Source organism: Poecilia reticulata, linkage group LG2, assembly GCF_000633615.1.
Source record: "Poecilia reticulata strain Guanapo linkage group LG2, Guppy_female_1.0+MT, whole genome shotgun sequence".
NCBI lineage: Eukaryota > Metazoa > Chordata > Actinopteri > Cyprinodontiformes > Poeciliidae > Poecilia > Poecilia reticulata.
Genome location: NC_024332.1, coordinates 9,253,501 through 9,268,649, shown reverse-complemented (window position 1 = coordinate 9,268,649; position 15,149 = coordinate 9,253,501). Strand labels below are relative to the sequence as shown.

At 40.7% G+C, this 15,149-nt stretch overlaps 2 protein-coding genes across 4 annotated transcripts in view; one reads left to right on the top strand and one right to left on the bottom strand.

Moving 5' to 3' along the window:
- The window catches only part of inha (inhibin subunit alpha), a 6,387-nt gene extending 2,430 nt beyond the window's left edge, over positions 1–3,957 (top strand). The window contains exon 2 of the mRNA XM_008423426.2: positions 574–3,957. Coding sequence (XP_008421648.1) covers positions 574–1,310 — 737 coding nt within the window. The 3' untranslated portion in view covers positions 1,311–3,957. The remainder of the gene's footprint in view (positions 1–573) is intronic.
- Positions 3,958–4,114: 157 nt separating this feature from the next.
- On the bottom strand, positions 4,115–11,448 carry LOC103473316 (gap junction gamma-1 protein-like). 3 transcript variants are annotated; one of them, XM_008423440.2, is made up of 5 exons: positions 11,139–11,448; positions 5,826–6,097; positions 5,535–5,757; positions 4,585–5,262; positions 4,115–4,361 (listed from the first exon to the last, which is right to left on the bottom strand). In XM_008423440.2, exons 2-5 carry the CDS (start codon positions 6,063–6,065, stop codon positions 4,348–4,350), a joined length of 1,155 nt encoding a protein of 384 aa, XP_008421662.1. In that variant the 5' UTR covers positions 6,066–6,097; positions 11,139–11,448; the 3' UTR covers positions 4,115–4,347. The 3 variants fall into 3 exon arrangements, with proteins under 3 accessions (XP_008421662.1, XP_008421672.1, XP_008421680.1); XM_008423450.1 differs by lacking the exon at positions 11,139–11,448 and adding an exon at positions 10,947–11,125; XM_008423458.2 differs by lacking the exon at positions 11,139–11,448 and adding an exon at positions 10,131–10,388.
- Between the last annotated feature and the right edge of the window lie 3,701 nt (positions 11,449–15,149).

Sequence of the window (15,149 nt, the reverse complement as noted above, 5' to 3'; positions counted from 1 at the left end):
GATGGATGGATGGATGGATGGATAGCGTTTTACACTAAAGTCACATTCACCCATTCGCACTCACAAACGCTCACACATTTATACATCTGTCTGCAATTTGGGGTTAAATGCCTTGCCCAAGAGCACATCAACATGTGGCAGAAGGAAGCTGGAATCAAACATACAACCTTCCGATCACGAGACAACTACTCTACCCACACAGCCCCCGTCAATACATATATTAGCTAACTTTACAGATTTTCTGTGATGTCATGGTTGTGCATCAGATATAGACATTGGGCATAAATTCATATCACTTGGTGTTTAGTGATCCGTTTTTCCTTTTCCCAGAAGGCTTTGAGCTTGTTCATGTGTTGCAGCTGCATGTATCCAGCGACTTTATGTTAATTATGTTAATTATGTTAATTTCTATCAAGTCTCAGCAGAAAAGCAGATATATTCCCATGTTTGTAGACAGAATTAACCTTTCAGACAGGCCTGATTTGCATTTAGACCTTTTATGCCACACCAGGCCACCAGATGTCAGTAAAAGCATGTTATCAATTTCATTTCTTCCCTCCGTTCCTCCAACAGATGCCTCCTGGGTCCTGGCTGATGCAGAAGGGAGAGGAAACTGCAGCAGTACACCGTCGTATCGCTTCCAGCCGTCCATTTACTTCCAGGACACCGTAGTATCGTCTGCTCACTTCTGGTTCTTCGCCGGCCCAGCAGTGAACGCCGCGCCGCTGTTCATGCTCACCTCGGCGCAGCGGCGACTCCAGGCGGCCCGGGCTCCCGCAGCGTTCAGCCCCGACGGCTGGACCACCTATGACCTGGATGAGAGCGTACTGGCCCCTGTGGCAGAGGGCCCCTTTTTACTTCAGCTCCAGAGCTCAGGTCAGCACAGTCCGACGAACCCAGATAAAACGCCTTTTCTCCACCTCCACGTTCAGCCCAGAGTGCCTGTCCGTTCCCCCAGAGCGGCCCCAGTCAACATCCCCTGGTGCCCCGCTGCCCTCCGCCTCCTCCAGCGGCCCTCCCATGAAGGGCTCCAGCTCGGGGATTGCCGCAGGGAGCAGGTGGAGATTAGTTTCCAGGAGCTGGGCTGGGACAGCTGGATTGTTCACCCCAAGGTACTCACCTTCTTCTACTGCCGCGGGAACTGCTCGGCCCGGGGCCGGACGGCCGCCCTGCTGGGCATGGCGCATTGCTGCGCTCCGGTTCCGGGGACTATGATGTCCCTAAGGATCACCACTACATCTGACGGCGGATACTCGTTCAAATACGAGACCCTGCCCAACATCATGCCTGAGGAGTGTACCTGTTTCTGAACATGAGGGAAGGAGAAGCTGTGTGAAGCTGACACCCCACGCACGTCAAAAAAATCCAGCAAATAGTCTGAATGGTTAGTGCTCCGTTTGTGCAGCTTTGGTTTTTGAGATATTAAAAGTTATAATTTTTGCCGATGACGTCATCAGTCGCATCCATTTTGCTCCAAACATCAACATTTTTGCTTTGCCGCTGTTACGTCGCCGCCACCACAATGTCACCCAAGGATTATAGTATTATACAAATGACTAAATCTGATTTTACTTTATTTGGTGCTTTCAGAGTTTAAGATTCAGCCGATCACATTCACCCAATTAGGGGACAATTAATTTCACCTGCTGTAGGCTGTACTGTTTTAGTTCTTCGTTGGTTGTCTTCCAGCACATTCCTGTCACGTAAGACTTGTTTTCGGTGTCGTTTTTATGCAATTGAGGTTGCTATATTTTTGTAGAAAAGGGACTACAGTATAAGTTGTGGCATAATCATTACAGTTATAATAAAATTCACTAAATGGGACGGCTGATGACATCATCGGCCAAAATTAGAACTTTTAATATCTCAGAAACGAAAGCTGCACAAACAAAAATTTTAACGGCACAAACCTGCCCAAACGAAGCACTAACCAGACTATTTGCTGGATTTTTTTGACGTGGGTGGGGTGTCAGCTTCACACAGCTGGAAGGASAGGCTGAATGGGGGTTTGTCTGGCCGGTCTCTTTATAAGGGGAAAGTCGTTGGACAGAACAGGATATTAAAATACTTTATAAACAAAATATTTAGGTTTCTGTTTTTATGGGTGTTAAAAAAAATCGTATGCCATGTTTAGTTTTTTCCTCAATGTTGCATCCAACATGTATGATCCAGATCTCTTTTAAAGAGGGACCTATGCATAAAATCGTAAACACACAGCTACCTGGTTACACATAAATTACATCTTGCAAGATAACCTGCAATTTATATAACAATACTTAAGTATAGCAGAGGATTCATCTGATAATTAGCCGAGTAGAACCTCATTAAAGACTGGACGTTAAAGCATAGAGCTGCATAATTTAAAGTTTTGTCCATACGGACAGTCCTGGTCAAAAATTTGAGTCATTCTGAGCTCAATTTTAAAAATCAAATTTATAAAACAAATGGATGAAGTTTAATACAATACTGCAATTTTCTGAGGAAAAACACAAGTAAAGCAAACTTCATAACTACATCCTTATTAGATAACGTGTTTTGACCACAAGGAAGAACAATTTAGATTGTTCTCTTCAAAGATCAACTTTTAAAGTTAAAATTTAACTTAACCTTCTAAAACTATTCCAACATGAATATTGATTCTATACATAAAATGTAATATCAAAAGGCTAAAAAGCTCATGTAAAATGTGACTGCAATAATTCTCCCACAGACCTACATCGTGGGTCTGAGATGGCCTTTATGAAGGCCATCTCAGACCTTCAGAAAGGCCTCAGATTTTGGTGATAACTGGACTGATTCATTTCTGGAGGTCAGAAGCAGGCATTTAGACAGATTCACAGCACAGTGTCAGTGTCTGCATTTTTTTCTGCTTCCTTTCAGCTCAGGATGAGGAGTTGAGACATAGCCAACAGAAATCCTTGAAAATGAAACAGTATAGTCACAGGTTACAAATGTTTAAATTTTAAAGGGATAACTTCCACTTTGTTTCCATGGACAGTAAAATTGTCAGGCACATTTATAGCTTATGACATGTCGTTTTCAAATTGGTGATTTCTACTCAAGTTTGGTTGTGGATATCGACTGATTCAAATAGAATGGCGTCACTTTCCTCCCATCTGCCACTAGATGTCACTGTAGGTCATCATTTGCTTCATTTCAAATTAAAACTCAAAAAAAATGTGTCGGCCAAAGTTCACTTAACTACGGTACTCAACACAAGTGAGCTGGTCCACTTACTCATTTGGACTTTTATTCAGAGAGATACGGACATATGGGACCAGAGAGTTGACTCAAATATATTTATTTACTCTGACAAAATAATCTCTACAGTTACAACAACAACAACAAAAAAAACTACAAAACTTGCAATAGGAAAAAAGTCAAAGTATAAATCATTGAAGGAGTACCATATTCAAAACTGGAATGTCGTCTCTTGCAACAGCGAGAAGTGATATCATACAGGAACGATCAGTCTGCAGCCAAGGATTGTAAAGGTAACTATGAAGCTATGGAAAGGTTTGAAGTCTTAAAGCTACAGATGAGAAATCTATTGAACTGAACATGTTAAATGGCTCCAGTCCGTTCAGAGCGGTTTCCTCATCAGGATGACCGTTAGGCAGCTTTAAAGAAAAATGTCCATCTTCTCTGAACACACTGGAGTAACTCTTCTACATTCTACTTGTTAAGCTGAAAGCTGTTAAAATGAAAGTTTAGATGAAAAACATTTCCCATTAATTAAGGATTCAAGCATTGCCCAGGTATACATTTTGGCCAACTGGACTTTCAAACACATCTATGTACCAGTTCTGTTGACTTGGCCAGGATGGGTTAAGAAAATCTTGCAAAGAGAAAAAAAGATACTGCAGAGTCCAATTGACGTAGCCTGAGGCTGTGCCGTTTAGGAATCCAATAACAACAAGCCTCAACATTCAGTGGCAGTTAACGAGAAAAAAAAAAGCACAAACTATTGGCTCAGCCAGAGGAGTTTGGAGCTTTAAGGTCTTAGCTGGATGAGGATTATTGCATGGCTACAAATAAACAGGATATGTGTAAAGATCAGGGCTTAACTGAAGGCACAGTCTAGGTTTGGCAAGCAGAAAAACTCCACATGTGGCAGGCTTTCAAGTTTACTGTCACACAGATTCTGTCAGCAGTTCCTTTGCTTTGCACTGACCACCAATACTGAAAGGCACAAATCGTTCATCCACACAAACACATTCACACACAAACGCACACTTAGGTCTCCCTCAGTGGTACGACTGCTTTCCTCATGTGTGCTTCCCTCCCGTTCCAACATTTAAGGCCAGTAGGAATGGGAGGACAAGACATCTGAGGCAGGAAGCACGCTCAGGCATGTATTCCTGGGAGAAGGAACAAAAACAGAAACGGTCAGCAACTAAGTTTCATCAAATCTGGACTCGGAGTTGGCTGTTCTAAGCTACCTTCTCTGAATCAGTGTTCACTTCATCAATATAAATTATGCACATAAAAATGTCTTCCAATTATTCTGATATATTTGCCAATTGTGCTCAGTCTTAGAACTGATCTTGGTCCAACTCGTCCAGCTCAACGTGTGATCATTACCTTTCTCGCTTGATTCTCCTTGCTTTTCTTGTGCGAAGTTCAGACGGTTCTGCTCAGCAGCTGTCTGTACAGCTGTATTCACCTCCGGGCTGCTGCTGCGTGAGGGGCTTCCTTCATCTGCCTGGTATGCAAGATCCAGATGCTGCTGCGCCATCTTCAGATGCCTCCTCAGCCGCTCTAGTTCCCTCGATGATGGACCCTCATCTCCAAAGCTCTCTCGGCCCGAGTCGCCCATTGGCAAGTCCCTCAGCTCTCCTTTTAGCTTCTCCTTCTTCATGGTGGCATGGTATCCTGGCGGGGCCGTGGGTAAGGAACGGGACGAAGGCGGACGTGGAGTGCGCCGGGAATTAAGAATGGCACGTCTACGGAACGTGTCACGGATGCCACCGACGCCCAAATGGAGGATTTCCAGGACAGTGAGGAAAAGGCAGAGGAAGGACACAACGTACATCACCAGGAGAAAGATGGTTTTCTCAGTAGGTCGGGACACGAAGCAGTCCACCGTGTGTGGACATGGGGAGCGGGTGCAGATGTAGGAGGGGATCACCTCAAAGCCATAGAGGAAGTACTGGCCAAAGAGGAATGCAATCTCAAAGGCAGAACGCCACAGCAGCTGGCATACGTAGACTTTCATAAGTCCATCACGCAGAATTTGTCGTCGACCATCATGCTTCGTTTCTGCACAGCAACAGGAAAAAAAGCAGAGAAATGGTAAATAGACTGAATTTATTTGATGCTTTTCTAGTTAACGCCAAGCATTTTACACTGGAGCCAACTTCAAACATTTGCAAAGATGTTGCCCAGGAGCACATTGACTCCTCTGGCAGGAGGAAATCAAAATTTAACCAACATTTGGATTGCAAGGCACCTATACCAGCCAAACCAGTTACCCAGAACCTTCCTTCCCATCAAGAAGGTATTCAGTCTCCTTAAATGCATTCTTGACTTGCCTTTTTCTTTTTTTTCTGGCTTGTCCGGTTCAATCTCCTCAGCAATCATCGGATCCTCCTCTCCGTTGTCCTCTGCTTCTTCATAGTCCCGCACCGCTCCACGGCTGACTATAGGTATCCTCTTCTTGTTCCGAATGGGACGGTACTCCGTGTCATCCATGCGAGCAATTTTGTGCATGGCAAAGCCAAGGTACATGATTGTGGGAGTGGTGATCATTATCACCTGAAAGAAAAGGCACAGGTCAGGGGGGGAAGTAGCGAGTAAACTCCTCGCTACTTTGGACAGGCTACCTGAAAGATCCAGAATCTGACATGTGAGAGCGGAGCAAAGGCGTCATAGCACACATTCTCACATCCAGGCTGTTGTGTGTTGCAAACAAATTTGCTCTGTTCATCATAGTAGATGGTTTCCCCACCAACGGCTGTCAGCACGATGCGGAAAATGATCAGTACAGTCAGCCAGATCTTCCCCACAAAGGTGGAGTGGTTGGATATTTCATCCAGCAGACGCGTCAGGAAGCTCCAACTCATGGTGCCGAGGAAACCAAAGCACTAAGTCGGATCTGAGGGAGAAATAATGCTTTAATGTAAATATCAAGGTCTTTTTTTAACAACAAAACAAACTATGTTTAGCATGCTTTGTGCAGGTTCTGCTTCCTTCTTTAGGTGTATAACATTGCAAGAGAGAACAGAGTATGACCCTATTTAGAGCTAATGCAACATGCTTTCTGCATTTAATACCTACTGTTCCTTCTGATGTCAACCCTTTTGTATCAAGACCTCAAGATTTAACATGTCTAACAGATGTTCACCGACCTGATATACTTCCACGCAAAAAAGTGAGGGGAACTTATACAGAGGCTCTCGCCAAGTAAAAAGCATGCGATTGGTCTTCCCCCGCCCCCTCTATACTACAATAATTGATTGCTATGATTTCAACAGACCTGATACTACTTGTCTACTTGGCAAAAGAACTGGATAAATTCTGAAAACTGCTCACATTCAAATAAAACTGGAAATTCCAAGACAGAGTTAAGCAGCCAATCTTCATGTCCCAGATTTGTTAAGCACAAAGGAAGTGAGACTACTGACACCAGTGGCTTAATAAAGCAGTTTAGTAGCGTTAATGAAAGCAGCCTGTTGTAGAGAAACTGACCACAAGACTCAAGTATCCTTTAGCCCAGTATGTAGAGCTACCACTACAGTGAATTTGTTGCCAGTACCCAATTTCACATTAAGATTACGTATCTATGAATTGAAAAGAGGAAAATTTTGTTATTGTAGACTATTTGTAACAGCCATTGAAAAATAAATTTCAGAACATTGGAACCACTGTTTATTTCTACTACAATTGCACCATAATTGGAGCTAAACACTTGTGGTTTCCAGCCATGTAAAACTTGCCACTTTTGCTGGTAGGCTGGATGATGATCTGGAGCATCCCCTTCAGTGGGAAACACCACAAGGCTCATCATTCAAGGAACTCACTGAAGCAAGAACAAGATACATTTCCCCAATATGACAATCTCATATCTTAAGGACTGAATTCTGGCCTCCAAGAGGACAATGCCTATTCCCACAGAATAGGGTTCCAACAGAGAACCTGATGACCAGTTTATAGCCCTGACCTCTCAACCCAATTAATATAATTTGGAGTTCAGTTTGAAAGCGTTTCTTTAATTTTCTGGTTAAAGAATAAAATGGTGACCACAGTTATACAAGTCTGCAGTTTGTACGATTGGATAATTGAAGTTTGAGTAAATAAGACGATGACAACCTTTCAGTTACATAATTAACTCCTCATCCCACCCATGCATTCTCTACCAAAATTTCACCACTTAGATTTTGAAAAAGAGCCAAGACTAAAGTATGAATTGTGCAAAGAAAACAAGGAATTTTGTTTTAAAAGTTTAAAGCCATTGAATAGTTTAACTCTCAAAAAAAAATTCTGCCAATTAGTATTGGGGTTTTAAGCATTACACATGCCCTATGACACCAGTTACTTGGAATCAAAAGGGGTTCAATTGCAAGTGACCAAATCCAGTTGGTCAATAAATTTAGTCTCAATTTCAAATTCTGACCAGACTCCAAATCTAAACCTAAAATTATAAATATGTACATAGCTTTAATACGTTAGTTTATTCTTTTTGTTTTTGAAGAAAAAACACCTTGTTCTTTTGATTCTAGTCACCATAGATTTATTCTTGGATTGTTAGATTCTAAAACTTGGCTTCAGAAGGTTTCCAGATAGTTTTCAGATTGAGAAACCCCTGAAGTTTATGAGAGAGTTATTTTCACCCAGTTCTTTGGTTTTAAGTTGCTTTTCTAAATTACGCCTTGGAAAATTATTCTAATAAAATCCATTTGTCTACACATTTTTTAAGATCCTTAACTGAGAATTCTGGCTTTGTTTTGCCAGCCTATAAAACTTAAATCTGAATATTTGGGGGTTTTAATCGTCTTGTTGGACAACAGAAGTACTTGGAAACAAATTGTTGTTTTCCCTCCCCATTTTCTAACACTTTATAGACCACATGAATAACAGAGCAAAGAATTTGTTCCCAACCATTACTCAGCTAGATTTATAAGCAATGCTATTACTCAAACACCCTTAATTGGGGTTATAAAATACCCCAAACAACATCAAACTTTAAGCTTACACGTCTGTACGTTTTGTTTTTTTTTAAGAGAAATGTACACGGAGTGAACAACGATGACTGATAAGAGATTAAGCCAAGTGCTTTGTTTTCCTCAAAGTTCTACAAAACTGAACATATTTATCTTGTCAGTTAGGACATAAAAACTTCTGGTAGCAGTTTAGTAAACCCACAGTCTCACTACTAACTGGCATAAAAAACTTAATCCTAAAAGAAATCCAAGAGCCCACCAGTAAACTGCAGCCAGGAGACCTGCTGTGGCTTTGGACGGCAGGAATTATTGTACTGAAGCAATGAACACTCAGGAATTTATTTACCACCTCACAGCCCTGTAATGATGTCATTAAATTACCCTAAACATGGCCAGGATCTACAACAGAACAGAGCTTGGACTTTCATACTTCACTTTACAGAAAGAGTGATTTGTGTTTAGTGGAAGACAACTTCTCAAAGTAAACTTTGAAAGTTTGTACAATGTTCATTGAAAGTCTCTTCCCATGCAAGATGAATGGCACCAACATGGGTGAAGATTTCCTTTCAGAAGGGAAAAAAAAAACATCCATGTTTCAATGAGTCACTACAAAAAAAGCCAAGCTACAATGGCTTCCTTCGTCAAGTTCACCCTGTAACAAACTCCCACCTTCAGATGACGAATTGACCAAACCGACTTGTCTGAACCCGAGGTGCCAGCTGGAAATATCTGGAGCTTCAAGGAGACTAAAGCAATGAAAACAGTCTGTGGAAATTATGGCTTTTGAATCACAGACCTACAAGCCTCCTACTTGCAGAGACATCGTGTCATTAAATCAAACAAGCCCCAGTAAATGCCGGTTCTTGCTTGTGGGAACATGCAAAGATATTTGACCAAACAGCACCTTGATGACCTTGAAAGAAAATTTGGAGACAGAAACAAGCACAGCTGCACAGTACCATCTGCTCTGGTCCCCAGACTATGATTATATCCTTCATATGTCTTGTCCTAAAAATGTAAAAAAAAAAAAAAAATTAAAAAAATCATGTGGTTCATGCATTTAGCCTCAAATGACCTGATCTGACTCACTGTGGATGGCTGGGTTACGTACAGCTAGTAAGGGATAAAATTTAAAAGCCTTTCTGGCAGAAACCAAAGCAGCTCCTCTCTTTAAACCTCCATTTAAGAAAAAACACCTCAGATATTAAGCCTATTTTTATTTGGAGAATATGTCGACCAAAAGCATCTTTTCTTTTTTTAAAGGTTTTGAACAGCCCCAAAGCCTTTCACCACTATTGACCCATGCAATTAAAATGGGAAAGCATGCCAAATACAAGAGCTAAAAGGTGACAAATGAGTGCCAAGAGGCTTCCACTTTATTTCCGTCAGGCAAAAGACTCAAGAGAACCTGAAGAATTTCAACTTACTGAACCTAAAAAAAGTTGGAGATGTAGATTACACAGAAAAGTAGTTTTCTGATTTAGAGAAAAATATGAAAAACGAACAAGCTAATGGTTGGTTAAATCTCACATCAAGACTTCCAAAGAACAGAAGCTTCCGACAGGACAGGAGCTCAGTGACCTTTCCCACAAATCACCTCCAATAAAACACAAAAAGACATGCCAAAGGCAGCGGTTTATAGGGGAACAATGATTTGAGTTTAGATATCTCACAAAACCTCAAGACTAATTCAAAATCTAGGTTTACTCGACCTCTTAAAAACAGTCCAAGAAGTCCAACACCATGGGCATGAATATATTCAGACTTAAGTTGATTTCAGAGGATCTCAGCAACGCCGATGACCCTTATTAAACAGAAGTTTTCACCTCGGTTCCATCAAGCAAAACATTGGGAACAATTGGAAGTTTCATCTTGCATCTGAAGAATCTTTGGATGTATAAAAATATTTGTCTGTTTAGAAGTCTCAAACTTAATGTTTACCATCCAAAAGAGCAAAAAGCCCCTTACCTCCAGAAGCGGCGACAGCTCACCATCCACCAATGTATAGGACTAAAAGTCTAGAGTAAATGCAAACGCCGCCACCTCCCACCATTACAAACAAAACTTCTCAGAGTGGCTCATTTGCCAGTGTAGGCAGCGATTTAATGGCTTTTCTGCTTGAGGAGTCTCTCTGCTCCAGGATATTGTGGGTATGTAAGAAGGGTGGGGGTAGACTGGAGAAATTTGGGCAAAAGATCTGGACAAAGCAAAAGGCGAGTAAACATTCCTGCTTAACCAAAACCAGAAAGCTTGAATTCTTAGGGTTCACAGAGCAGAGAGAGGACACTTGAAATCCCTTTCATGCAGTCTGAGCAGCAACCCAGGAATCTTTGGCCATCATGCCTTCCCCCTGGGGCGTCAGCCATAAGGTTAAAATCCACAAAACTCATCCTAAAGGCAGCTTTTTAAGATCCTCGTGACTGCTCTGTTTTAAAGACGCCACGATGAAAAATAGTTGAAAAGTACAAAAGAGAAAAAAAAAGAAAACTTCCAAGAAGCATGAACACGCTTTGCTGAGTCAGACTTAGATGTTTTGGAAATTGTGGCATTCCATGAGGAAAACAAAGTGCTGCCAAGCTTTAGTGGGAGAAACAAACAAAAAAAAAACACACACACAAAAAAAAATCACTCTTAAAAAGGAAAGTCAACCATAAGTACCAGACTAGCTTAAGCCACTAGTTAGAAATATTGCTGTTTTTTGTAATTATACACCCCAATTAGATGCGCAGCCACCTAAGAAAAATATTCAGTAAGTTATTTTCATTGAGACTGGAAAACACTCACCGCTCTGACACGCGCAGCCCCAGAACTCGCCACGAGAAAAAATAAATAAATAAAACCCCTAAAAACGTGATACGGTTCCACTAAAAACAACCCAAACTGTGAAAAGTAACTTTCTACACATTAAAACGCCACAGCGAGCTTTAACTTGAACAGTGCAGAAAACTAAACAGTTTGTTGGTGCCAAATACTCACCGTGTGCGCCCCAGCTCCGCGCGACTTCTCTCCTCTCACTTAATTGCCTCACCAGGTTTTTCTAATTAACGCTCGCTTGCGCGCCCCCCCTCTCTTTTTTTCTCTCTCATTGACGTCTGAGCCAGCCTACGCTAAGAACGCATGCGGCCCGCACTGACCCCATGTGTCGGGGTCCCGAACGAGAGGACAAAAAGGAGATCTTTGATTCCTCGAGACTCCTCGCTGCCCTCCTTCTCCCTCCTCCACCTAACTCGGCCCCATTCAAGAAGAAGGAGGCCCCTCCAGTGAAACATGAGATCCGCGACACTGACTACCGTTCTGCCCTCGCGACAAAAGGACCATGAGAATCCCATTACATGTTTCATAAGATGCAGTGCAAGTGTCACCGTGTAATTTTAGGTCTCCAATCTGGGACAGTGGAGGATTTGAGAAGCTTCAAACTGTAGGACAAAACATTTTTGCTTCCAAACCACCACAAACAGGCATTTAAGACAATTTTATTAATTAAAATCTTTGAAGGTTAACAATTAAACCACACATATAATTTTTATTATAATTAGAACATATGTGGAAAAGACCAAATAAAAAAAACTGTTAACAAACTACAGTGTATTAATTATTTTTCAAAATGTTTGCCATAATGCAAATTTCAGTAAATGGATTGTGTTTTAAAGCAACAGTTAATTTTAGTTTTAAACAGCCACTTTTTTTCTGTAGCAACTAGCTGTGTAACTTAAAGATGGAAGATATTGATATGATAAAGTAAATAAAAAATAAAAGCTATTTCAGCTGTATTATTTTTATTTAGAACTTCCTATGCTTTTTTTTACTTGAATCAGTCACCCAATAGCGTTTTACCTCTTCTGACTTCCTATAGCTGCTAGCTGCGGTGCAGTCCTAATGCTAGCTTGTAAGTAAATAGATAAGAAGTTGGGATTTAGTTAGCTAAAATTCTTATTAGAATTCTTATTAGCTGTAGTGCATGTTGCACTACAGCTAATAAGAATTTTCCTAGCATCACTGCTACAAACAGGTAGCTACACCTTAGCTTGTTTACCTATATGCATTTCTTTATAGAAATGCAACCAGCAACTTTATTTTCTTTTAGCAATCATCTCATTATTGCTGAATAATTTTGTAATTATGTCAATCTCATTTTTCTGTCCTGCAACGTTGTACTGCATTAGATTCCTTGTTGTTGCATTGATTTCACAAATATTTCTGTTTCATGTTGTTTGAAAAGAGAATACAGACATATTGTTGATGTCTTGTTTTAGTTATTCATATCAAGTGTCCTTAAAAGAATACTACATGTAATTTGTTTTTTTTTATTGATGTTCAGTTGTCTCAGTTAATTCGTTTTTCTTGATTTATTGTTCCTGCCCATCTCTTTGTAAAAGTTTTATTTGTGGTGGTTTTATGTGTATTTGTTCATTTTTGACTTTGGTAAATACATGTTTGAAGTTTGAGTCTCTCATGTTTTTTTTTAAATTCCTTTAATTTCATAGCAATTTGGCATATTTTTAACATCACTTCTAATTCTCACTAACAATCCTCCATTTCCCTCCGTGATCATTTTTATGTCTGCTTTGTCACATTGTTTATTTGTTCTTTTCTTCGTGAGCTCAACAGTAATTGTTCAATGAAACACTGCACAGGCCGAACAGACTGCTGTTATGCTTGATTATTTACAACATGTCCGAATATATACACTTAATTGCCATCATCGGGGATCCACAGGCTACAATAGCCCTGCAATAAATCCAGGTTTTATGAAGTTTGTAATGTTCACTTTTGGATTTATGATTCAACTTTATAACAACTGTGGAGGCTGTTGAGTTGCTTGCCGTCTTTAAAGAGTTACACACAGTGAAAGTTGTATATAATATTCAGTCTGTCCTCTAGCTTTAATGGCCTGCACAATATATTCAATAAACTGCAGCTTCCAAATTGCTCGGGTAGTTGACTCAAAACGTAAATATCATAACCTTTGATAGTTCATTCAGGGACTTGTATGAGGCAACGGTGATGGTGCAATGCCGGCTGAGCAACAAAGTGTAGAGTTCAGGACCTCCCATTAAAGTTTTACAAATCAAAACTTTACAGTTCCTACATCCATCTTGATGGATCATAATACAGGGCTGTGAAAAAGTATCAAGTTGGACAATGATCAATAAAGAAATCAGCCCAGTCAAAGTCCAGACTTAAGTCCAATCCTGTCAGATGAACTTTAACATGCCAAATTGAACAGCAGAGTGGGTAAGAATTCCTACAGACAAACTTTAATCAAGGTCAGCCAGGTTGGTTCTATTAATAACCAAAGTCATCATATAAGAAAATTTTCCACAGAAAAGAGCTGCGTACTGTAACATTCGATCCGTCTGTATGTGGAGGAGCTGATGTTATGCCCTGGACCACAGCTTGGCAGCCCACCGGTCTGACGGAGGACTGCGTGACTGCAGCTTTTACACGCGGAGGCCCTACMGTCCAACAATCTGGTTGACTCTGGCATTCAGCAAAAACAACAGATTTCTTGCTGTCATGCACGGCGCAGCTGTAGCGCTCCAGACTGAGAAAGAGAACCTGAAATGTTTGCAGGAGGCGTTGAGGAGTCAAACCAGGCCATGTCTGCACCGGGCCAAGCAGCCCTGCTTCCTGTTGGACAATCAATCCTTCTGTTCTGTGATAAGGTCAGAGTGAAACATAAACTTATTCACCTGCATCTCTTTTGTGTTTGCAGACATTGGCTTTAGATCAGTATGCTGGGAGGTATGGAAGAAAAAAAAAGGGAAATTGTGAGTCGACAGACCCACAAATTTGTTGTGGGATCTTGACAGGGTCGTGCGAGGCTCTGTAAGGGCTTAAAAATTCCTCCTTACACCCCTGCAGAGAGAATATTAGCTGCATCATTAAGGGCAGGACTGACTGATATGAGGTACTTTTGATTTTTGCCCACCTGTGTAGTCTGCGGCCTCTCCTTACAGCAAACACACGTTGCGGTAATGTTTTAGTATCAACCCGGATTGCTTATTTCCTCCTAAAAACATAAAAGTGAATGACAAATTCGGAGCATACAATCAGTCTGACTCATGGATTTTTCAATGCTGAGTTTTTAGGATCATTAATTCCACCAGAGCCAGCCAAATCAAAAGAAAAAAAAAACATGAAGCATTTCCTCACTTGCACTTTGTTCCTGGGCGGATGACGGAGGCCCGGGAACGGTTATTTAGATAATCAAAAACAATAAAAAGGCAGAAAACACAAAAGAAACACTTACCACATGGAGAAAGACAATAAAACTGTGAAATGCATGGCTTAGTGTGGGTATGTGGGAGAACAAAATGGTGCCAGATCAGAGCCATAAAGCAGAATTAATGATGTACAGTATGCTTCACCATTAACTTGGTTTTATGTGCCTTCAATGAGAGCTATTTTTTCTCTTTCAGGGAGGAAAATAACACATTCAGACTGCTGTAATTTCCACTCTTCAGACACCTTCTCAACAAAGAAGGAAAATGATCATTGCTGTGTCTGATGTTTTTCACAAAAGCTTGCACGAACTCTGCAATGTTGATTAGGAAGACACTATAAATCAACGCAGACTGTTTAGTGATTGCAAACTGATGTGATGCTTTGAGTTCTCAGTCTACTTCTCAATTGGTGTGTCGAACAGTGAGACACAAGAACAAAGGTGCAAAGAAAAAAAATACTATTTTGTCCAGAAATAGTTAAAAAAATTTTTAAATACATCAAAAAGCAAATATCTCAAAAACCTGGCAACAAGGGCCCAAAAGAAAATGCTGGCAAAGAGAAACCGAGGAAAACTTATAACGGCGTATTGGGACAAGCAAATCACTTTAATATAGCCATATTATGACAAAAAGTTGTACGAGAATAAAGTCATAACATTATGAGATTAAGGTCATGTTACCATGTATTACAAAAATGTTGACAATGTAGGTATAACTATACAAGAATAAAGTCACAATATTGCAATATTAATGCATGACA

Coding starts and splice junctions, on each gene's coding strand:
- LOC103473316 (XM_008423440.2), bottom strand. CDS start 6,065: ATGAGTTGGAGCTTCCTGACGCGTCTGCTGGATGAAATATCCAACCAC. Junction 5,758..5,825: donor TCAGATTCTGGATCTTTCAG/GTAGCCTGTCCA, acceptor CTTTTCTTTCAG/GTGATAATGATCACCACTCC. Junction 5,263..5,534: donor GCCAGAAAAAAAAGAAAAAG/GCAAGTCAAGAA, acceptor GTTGCTGTGCAG/AAACGAAGCATGATGGTCGA.